The sequence below is a fragment of the Lactuca saligna genome, chromosome 7, assembly GCF_052625555.1.
Source record: "Lactuca saligna cultivar CGN05327 chromosome 7, ASM5262555v1, whole genome shotgun sequence".
Taxonomy (NCBI): domain Eukaryota; kingdom Viridiplantae; phylum Streptophyta; class Magnoliopsida; order Asterales; family Asteraceae; genus Lactuca; species Lactuca saligna.
Genome location: NC_136423.1, coordinates 46,556,195 through 46,565,300, shown reverse-complemented (window position 1 = coordinate 46,565,300; position 9,106 = coordinate 46,556,195). Strand labels below are relative to the sequence as shown.

Genomic DNA, 9,106 nt, shown 5'->3' with positions numbered 1-9,106 from the left:
AATTACAATGATATTGGGCTAATAACAATAAACGAACTAACTATCTAAATACATATAAAATGGGCTAAAAGTAAGTATATATTGATAAGTTTGACTTAAAACTCGAATATTGCTATCAAGAATACTTACGTTACGATTGAACGTTAGAAATGGAATATGAAAATTGATAATCGTGAATTGTTGGTAGTTGGTACAATGTTTGTAGTGAAGGATCGAAAAAGTTCACTAGATGGCACCATATACATACACTTGTTGGCTATGAAGACTTATATAAATGTTGTGTGGGGGATACGATTAAAGAAGAGAAAGAAAAAAAAGAAAAAAAAAAAGTAACGCTTCCCCTCGTTATTATCATGAATATCAAGTAAAAGACACAACGATTTTAAATTGGCAATGGGGTCATTCTTATATGCATAAGTTACTTGAAGGCTAAGCTATAAAAAACGTCTCTTTGTTCTTCTTTTTATTTCCTTCTCTGCTAATATATAAAAGTGACCACAAAGAAAGAATGCTCGAGAAATAGGAATTCGATCTTGTTGCAAACTCACAAGGGAGAAAGTGTGTGATTCTTAAAGTGCAAGAATTCAAGTCAAGAGTAGAGGGTTTATGATCTTAAGCAATACTCAACGCCTGCTATAGAGGTATAATTCATATTGTTGGATTTATAGTTCAGAGTTATCCTCAAAAAATTGCAAGATACTTTTATGATTCAATAAATCAATGTAATATGTTTTTTTAAGGGAAATCTCCAGAAAAGTCCTAAAATTTTAGTCCAATTTATGAAAAAGTCCCAAACTAATTTTTGTTTACAGAAAAGCACAGAATACCGGCTAAAACTTCGAAAAAACCCTTTTTGGCCGGTTTCGTAGATTTAGCCGGTATTCTGTCCTTTTTCATTAGTTTGCTCAAAATATTAGGATTTTTCTGAAAATTACTCGATAACCAAAATATTGGGACTTTTTTGAAAATTACTATGGAATTAATGGATATTATTATTAACAAATCATTTATAAACATAAAAAATATATTTTTTTATTATAAACAAGGGAAATACATTTGTTGTTAATTTCTAGAAATAGAATGGTCGACTATGTACTTCTCAATTGTTTGTTGACCACTTCAAAGTCTCTATGTTCTTCATATGTATCGTTGTGGGTGTCATAGTGAGAAGTACTCTATTAGGCGTGACCAATACAAGAGTTGATAATATTTATTAATACACAATCAATAAGTTTCTACTTGCTATTAAGCATGATGCTATATGATCATGTGTTATTAGAAAATATCATTACACGAACATTTAGATCTTTCATTATGTTCTTTAACCTAACTACCACCTAACCCCCAAACATTACCCGGTAACAACCATAAAATTACACACATCTATCAAGAGTGAAAAGTAAACTTTGAATGACAATTTAAATAGATAATCACCCTTCACTTGTTTCCATATAAATTATCATTCAGGGTTCACTTTTTACATTTTATAGATGTGTGTTAGCCGATGATTGTTAACATGTAAGGTATGAATGTTGGTTGGTAGTTAGGTTAAACAACATAAGAAGAACATCAACATTAGAGGAATGCTAACTAACTTCATCTCACCATCATACCCACAACAATGCATAGGAAGAACGTATAGAGTTTGAGTGGTCAAGAAACAATAGAGGAGTACTTAGGCCACCAATATTTTGGTTATTATGTAATTTATAAAAGATTTGTTAATAATAATATCCATTAATTTCATGGTAATTTTCAAAAAAGTCCCAATATTTTGGTTATTATGTAATTTTTGGAAAAGTCCCAAAATTTTGAGCAAACTAACGAAAAATGACAGAATACCGGCAAAATCTGCGAAACCGGCCGAAAGGGTTTTTTCGAAGTTTTAACCAGTATTCTGTGCTTTTCTGTAAATAAAATTTATTTTGGGACTTTTTCATAAATTAGACTAAAATTTTGGAACTTTTCTGGAGATTTTCCTTTTTTTAAACCGTAACAACCGTTATTCTTACTATGTAACATATTTTTCTCATATAACATAGCTTTATAAAAACATATAAAACTATATTTCATTGGATGCAAAACTTGGTCTTAAACAATATATAGCATATGACCATAAACATATATCAAATAAAGATATATCATCTAAATGAGTTGCATATTAGCATACTTAACATTATGTAAAATATATATTAGGAAGTTATTATTTATCCTTCAATATAATTGTTTGCAAAAATAAAATATTGAATACCCTCAGATCTTAGAAGAATAATAATAATAATAATAATAATAATAATATTATGTAGTTCAAAAAATAAATAAAATATAAATTGAAGTTATAAAATATTTTAAAAATTAATGTTATTGAAATTCTTTTAAGTAAAAATAATTTATAAATATACATTTTTTTCCATGGAATGAGAAATGCTCAATTATATATTTTTTTTGTCAAAAAAAAATATTATTTTATTTATTCCGATATAATGCTTGTCTCTTTCATCGTATTCAAAACACTAACTTATTAATTGATGTGCTTAGTTTTGTACAATATTCCATAAAGTATCGTTATATTATTACACCAATATACATAATAAAATTAAATTAAAAGGTTACAATTCAATAAAAAATATTTATATTTCAGCAATACAGAATACATTTTTATAAAAATATTAAATATATTATATAAAATATCATATTTATAAACAAACATTGTTAATGCCAAGTAATTATATCAATTGACAGAAAGATAATTATAATATAAAACCTTTTGTAAAAAAAGCTAAAGTCTTTATGATAATGTAAAATTAAAACCACAAAATAACGATATATCTGTATTTTCATTATGCTTAAAAAATTAATCAATATATATTTTACTAATTTGTATCATAGCTATACAAATACTATATAAATACGAATGAATAGATTTATTTAATAGAACACCCATTACTATAGAAACAAAAAATATAAGATACAAAAAATATAAAAGTAAGTTTATCATACTATATAAATATAAAAAATACAAAAAAAAAAAATCAGATAAATGCATTTACCTATTGACCTCTATAAACTCTCTCTGAATATTTTAAATTTTCCTTGACGGTTTGCGAATATGCTAGACTTTCCTCATAAAATATTCTACAGTTCTTGCCTTCCATTTTCATTAATCTATGCAATTTTACCAGATAAACAACTCTTGAGATCATCAATTTAGGGTTTCAAGTAGAAATTAACATAATCTTTGATACAAATCTTGGAACGCAGGATCCGTGTTAGTGATTAGTGATTTGTTTCAAAACCTTACTCGGGTGATTAGCAGCTGTATCAATTTCAAGTTCACAGTTTCTGATCGAGCAACAGATAAAGTAATTGCGTATACTAGAATCTTAATTCATTTGGCATTGGTGCGAGAATTTGTTAGAACAGTAATGTTTGGTGGTATTGCACATCACCAGTTTGACAAATTGCCGAAACGAAGTCTACATCTGCGTTAAGCCAGCTCCGATGGCGGAAAGCAGTGGGAAGTATGAAGACGCGAAAACTTTTGCTGAGATGTTACGGAATACGTCGTCGAATATAAGGAGGTTAGCTGATGAGATACAGCAGTGTGAGGGGCGGCAGAAGTATCTTGCACAGACTGGAAGCCCGTCGGATGGGGGTGATGTTAGATGGTACTTTTCAAAGGTGCCAATGGCGGAAACTGGTGAGTTCTAATGTTATGCGAATTTTAGTATCTCTTTTAGGGAGTAAATTGGTCTAAAGCCTGAGACGTGGATAGTGAATTCGCCATTGATCTCACTAAATTCCTGTTCATATTTGTTTATTCAAATACTGATTCAATGTTGCTGCCATTGCTCATATACAGAGCTAGCTGCTGCTGTCCCAATTACGGAAGTAGTAGGGAAAGGTGATTATTTTCGATTTGGTATGAGAGATTCTCTTGCAATAGAGGCATCATTCTTGCAGGTTATACCATTTGCTTCCATTGTTGTTCTTGAGGTTTAACTATTGCTTTGATGACATTTACTGATGCTGATACCACATATACAGAGAGAAGAGGAGTTGCTCTCAAATTGGTGGAAAGAGTATGGTGAATGTAGTGTAGGTCCAAAAGGGTCACTTTCATCCATTCCCGAATCAGATCCACAATCATACGATCTACCCTCCGGTCAATCAAGCAAACTATACACAGATGAAGAAGAGAGAGTTGGTGTCCCTGTGAAAGGAGGCTTGTATGAGGTGTATTTCTTGACATTGTTAGTATATCATATCAGCCCTTTAGTACAAAGATTACACATTTACATGGTTTCTTTACTTCCTTGTTGTATGTTATTACTGTAGGTAGACTTATTAAGAAGACATAGCTTTCCTGTTTATTGGAATGGAGACAATCGGCGTGTTCTAAGAGGCCATTGGTTTGCTCGTAAAGGGAGTCTTGATTGGCTTCCACTTCGTGAAGATGTTGCTGAACAGTTGGAGTTTGCTTATCGTGGCAAGGTATTTGTTAAAAGATCTCTAATTTCATTATTTCTAAGTGCACTTGATTTAACTCTTTTCTTTTTATCACTTCAAGTTGACATTATTTAAAGTGAAACAAAACACCACGCCTTTTTTTTAGGTTTGGCACCGAAGAACATTTCAACCATCTGGATTATTTGCAGCCCGGGTTGATATGCAAGGGTCTACCCCAGTATGACATTGCTTTATGCTAAATTGTTACATAGGACTTATAACTATTGATATCTTTTTTATATAATCACTGAGCTTTTTACTTAATTTTTACAGGGGCTGCATGCTCTTTTTACTGGAGAAGATGATACATGGGAGGCTTGGCTATATATTGGCTTATCCGGATTTGGTAGCATGGTTAGTTTTGGAGTAACTGGACTTAAGTTAAGACGTGGGTATGCTCGATCACAATCAGCAAAGCCAACCCAGGTATTATTTTTCAGCAAGTTTTTTTACATCAATGAATAATCGATCATTTGAATCATATTTTGAAATAATATGTCCATTATTCGTTATTTTCTATGTGACTTGTTTTACTTACATGTGCATTCTGATGTTTATTCATTTGTTTATGCTGTTATGAGTTCCATTTATGGTTTAATAAACGAAAATAAGATGCTATAATAAACAAATCAAGGAAATTACATTGCTATTTAAACTGAAACTTTTATATCATAGTTGATAACTTGTGTTGATAGGATGAGTTACGCCAGAAGAAAGAGGAAGAAAGGGATGATTATTGCTCACAGGTATATCTGATACATGATATATCTTATACATGAATATATATTATTTATATATATATATATATTTTTTTATTTAAATTGATACAGGTCCCAGTTCGTCATTTGGTATTCATGGTTCATGGCATTGGTCAAAGTTTACAGAAAGCAAATTTGGTTGATGATGTTGGCACTTATCGCCAAGTTACAGAAAGTCTTGCTGATTTACACCTAACAAATTATCAGCGTGAATCCCAAAGAGTTCTTTTTATTCCATGTCAGGTAATAATAATAATAATAATATAATAAACTTCTTTTTTTGTATCTGGAAAATCGGTTAATTTTTTATGACCCAACAGTGGAGGAAGGATTTAAAGCTGAGTGGTGAATCTGCTGTAGAAAGATGTACATTACCTGGTGTACGTGGATTAAGGGTGACATTGAGTGCAACTGTTCATGATGTGTTGTATTACATGAGCCCAATTTATTGCCAAGATATCATTGACTCGGTATATTCTTGTAGAATTAAAAAAAAATTGTTTTTGTAGTATTAATTTTTGTAAAATGGTGCAGGTTTCCAACCAATTGAACAGGTTGTATGTGAAGTTTCTTAAGAGGAATCCTGGTTATGATGGAAAGGTAAGGTACATGGCATGTGATAAATAATTAAATATTTTATTCTTATGTTTTATTTTATTTTTGTGTAGGTTTCTTTATATGGTCATTCATTAGGAAGTGTTCTCTCTTATGACATACTTTGTCACCAAGAGAAACTTTCATCTCCGTTTCCAATGGAATGGCTGTATAATGACCATAATACCCATGAAATTTCTCCCGAGGGAAATTCATCTTTGAGTTCAGGGAACGAGGATTTAACTACAAACAACGAGGGTGTTTTGGTAATTCCTCCTGCAAGTGTTGACACAGAAGCTATGCTCCCTGAAACACATGATTTGGATGAATCCAGAAATGACGAGGGTGTTTTGGTAATTCCTCCAAGTGCTGACACAGAAGCTATACTCCCTGAAACACATGCTCAAGAGTCTGAGAAGAATGATGATTTGAATGAATCCACAGGCAGCAATAGTGAAACCATAACAAATCAAATTGATGAGGAAGTTAACAAAAATGATGAAGATGTAGTAATCAGATCATTGAAGGAAGAGGTCCTGATTCCTGAAGTTTAAAACCATCCCTTAAATGATTCTTTGTTTTTACTTTTATCCTAATTATTTGTGTTTTTACTCTTGCAGATTGATATGTTGAATGCCAGAATTAAAGAATTAGAATCACAGAGTGTCAAAGGTATGGTTTCATAGGTTTCAATTGTATTGGTTTTTACTTTTTAGCAGTATCATGTTGTATTGATTTGATATGAGTTGTATTTTTAAACAGAAAATAAGCAGGAAGCTTTAAGTATGACAAATGAAAGTGGCTCCAAGAGTTCTCAATCTTTGAAAAATGAAACAATGAAAAGTTATAGACCTTATATAAAGTACACCAAGTTGCTGTTCAAGGTAACATTATGATGTATTTTGCTTTTGTGTTAAATGCAAGAAATATGAATTTAGTTTCATATATTTGTTCATTATAGCATAAGAAATAAATAAATAAAGATAAGAAAATAATGGAAAGTACAATGTCAGGTTGATACATTCTTTGCAGTGGGGTCACCTCTTGGTGTATTTCTTGCCTTGCGAAATATACGTATTGGAGTTGGTAATTTTTGTCTCATTTCCTTAATGATTTATATAAATTAATGTTAAGTAAATTAGAATATAACAATATAAAATTTTCATTTGTTTTTTTTTTTCAGGTAGAGGAAAAGATTACTGGGAAGATGAAACCATAAATGAAGAAATGCCATCTTGTCGCCAGATGTTCAACATTTTTCATCCTTATGATCCAGTGGCATACAGGTATTCATAAATATCTCAAACCCCTTTCCTTATATATTTCTATTTTTAGAATTATTCTGTTAACATGAAATAAACTTATGTTTCTGTTCAGAATAGAACCACTTGTATGTAAAGAGCATATTGATAGGCATCCAGTCATTATTCCTTATCACAGAGGTGGAAAAAGGCTGCATGTTGGCTACCAGGTATAGGTGCATGTTAGACTGACACCTGTACCACATGTGCAAGTGCATTTTAGCGTTATTTGTAAAAATCCTGATAAATTACACCGCAGGAATTTGTAGAACAAGTTGCATTACGCTCTCAGGCTGTGGCTGACAACATTAGCCACTTAAGGGTTAGTTACAATCTCTCTCTTGGGCTATTTTCTATGATTAGGATCACAAGGGCATTTTAGTCCTTTTACGCATATAAAAGAGATCAAGAGCCCTGTCCCAGTTTTTGTTTGTTTTCTCTAAAGTGGATTAATGTTTGTAGGTTAAAGTACTGACAGCATGTCAATCAAGGGACAGTGATGGGCAAGAAGGTAATTTTTAACTATTTTTGATTTTTACATTATGTCATTAATTAATTTTATGTATTTTTTTGGGGGTGTTAACAGAAACATCAGAGGAAGCTGAAGAAAGAGGGAGACCATATGGTGCGATAATGATGGAGAGGATAACAGGGAGTGAAGATGGGAGAATTGATCATGTTCTTCAAGTATGTATTATTTTCTTTTTGGGTTAAATGGCAATGTACTTCCATTTATTTGTTTATTATATATTTTATTTAAAAATATGAGAATGCAGAATAAAACATTTGAGCATCAATACATATCAGCTGTAGGGGCTCATACGTAAGTCATCCATCTGTCATACCAAATTACCAATAATAATAATAATATAAATTGGTATGAGATTCTTCAAAGGAAATAAATTGGTATTTGTTGCAGAAAATACTGGAGGGACCCGGATACTGCACTGTTCATATTGAACCACTTGTATCGCAATATACCAAAAGAAGCAAATAAAAAAAACACAAACAACACTACAATTACAAATCAGGAAAGTGCTGAAAATTGGGAAGAGGTGTCTGATGATGAGCAGCTTCCTTTAACTTTCGCTGATGACAAGTTGATTAGGCAGTTCTCGGATAAAGCCAAAAAGTTCACAGAAAACTGAATCATGCTGCTGACTTTCCCTCTTGATCTGTACATAATGTAAAACCACAAGTAATTTAGGCCTTTTTTTTTTTTTTATATTAAGCAAATATTTGCCAAATTTGTATCATTTTCACCATTTCGTTATGTGCTCTTTTTTGCTTATAGGTGAAGGAACTTTCAAATTTTGCTGAAGATAAGAAACACAGAAATACAAGAGTGTATGTAGAATTCTGACAGATGGTGAATAAAACGATACAGAAAAAAAAAAAAGTTAGATAAGAAAAAAAAAACCCATTTGGAAATGGAAGAATGAAATGTTGTATTTTGTGCTTGAAAAGTTGTACGATAGGTAGGGGTGATGGGGTTGAGAGACTGGAGACCTATAAGGATTGAATGTACTTGGATAAATGGTTGTATTTTGTTGTGTTAGTTAAATGGTTTCCAAAAAAGTTAGTTGAGAAAATGAATAATGTAAAATTTGACCCTTTTAGCTTAAATTGTTTAGAAAAAACATTCGTATAATTAAAACTTGAAGAATGACATAAAGAGAGTAGCAATCTTTTTCGTTTTGTTAAAAAATATCATTCAATTTTTTTCCTAACTTATTATAGCAATTAACTTTATTATATAAAAAAAATCACCACTACTACCTATATTAGTAGCTTATTAGGTTTTTTCCTTTTTTGTCTTAAATGAGTAAATTATAGATAAAGCCTATAAATAAATCAGAAAAAAGTTTTTTTTTGCCCCTCTATCTGTCTCTAAATTACAAAACGACACCATTTAACTTTTTTTTTTCCTTCACCCTGTGACCC

The 9,106-nt window shown here is 31.2% G+C and overlaps 1 protein-coding gene across 2 annotated transcripts; it reads left to right on the top strand.

The window, feature by feature from the left end:
- Window positions 1-461: 461 nt before the first annotated feature.
- On the top strand, window positions 462-8,754 carry LOC145004723 (phospholipase SGR2-like). Of its 2 annotated transcripts, XM_078963703.1 has the most exons (24): window positions 462-641; window positions 3,262-3,362; window positions 3,453-3,700; window positions 3,863-3,963; window positions 4,048-4,236; window positions 4,339-4,494; window positions 4,616-4,687; window positions 4,783-4,935; window positions 5,205-5,255; window positions 5,340-5,510; window positions 5,588-5,737; window positions 5,802-5,867; window positions 5,936-6,394; window positions 6,482-6,533; window positions 6,624-6,745; window positions 6,875-6,947; window positions 7,045-7,147; window positions 7,239-7,332; window positions 7,422-7,484; window positions 7,625-7,673; window positions 7,749-7,849; window positions 7,939-7,985; window positions 8,082-8,348; window positions 8,457-8,754. In XM_078963703.1, exons 3-23 carry the CDS (start codon window positions 3,502-3,504, stop codon window positions 8,308-8,310), a joined length of 2,700 nt encoding a protein of 899 aa, XP_078819829.1. In that variant the 5' UTR covers window positions 462-641; window positions 3,262-3,362; window positions 3,453-3,501; the 3' UTR covers window positions 8,311-8,348; window positions 8,457-8,754. The 2 variants fall into 2 exon arrangements, 1 of the variants encoding a protein (XP_078819829.1); XR_013662430.1 differs by lacking the exon at window positions 462-641 and having other exon boundaries at window positions 3,102-3,700; window positions 8,082-8,360.
- Window positions 8,755-9,106: the final 352 nt, after the last annotated feature.

Excerpts from the sequence above, each read along its gene's own strand:
- LOC145004723 (XM_078963703.1), top strand. The coding sequence starts at position 3,502 with ATGGCGGAAAGCAGTGGGAAGTATGAAGACGCGAAAACTTTTGCTGAG. Across the intron at positions 3,964-4,047 it reads TAGAGGCATCATTCTTGCAG|AGAGAAGAGGAGTTGCTCTC; the intron begins GTTATACCATTT and ends CCACATATACAG. Across the intron at positions 4,237-4,338 it reads TGAAAGGAGGCTTGTATGAG|GTAGACTTATTAAGAAGACA; the intron begins GTGTATTTCTTG and ends TTATTACTGTAG.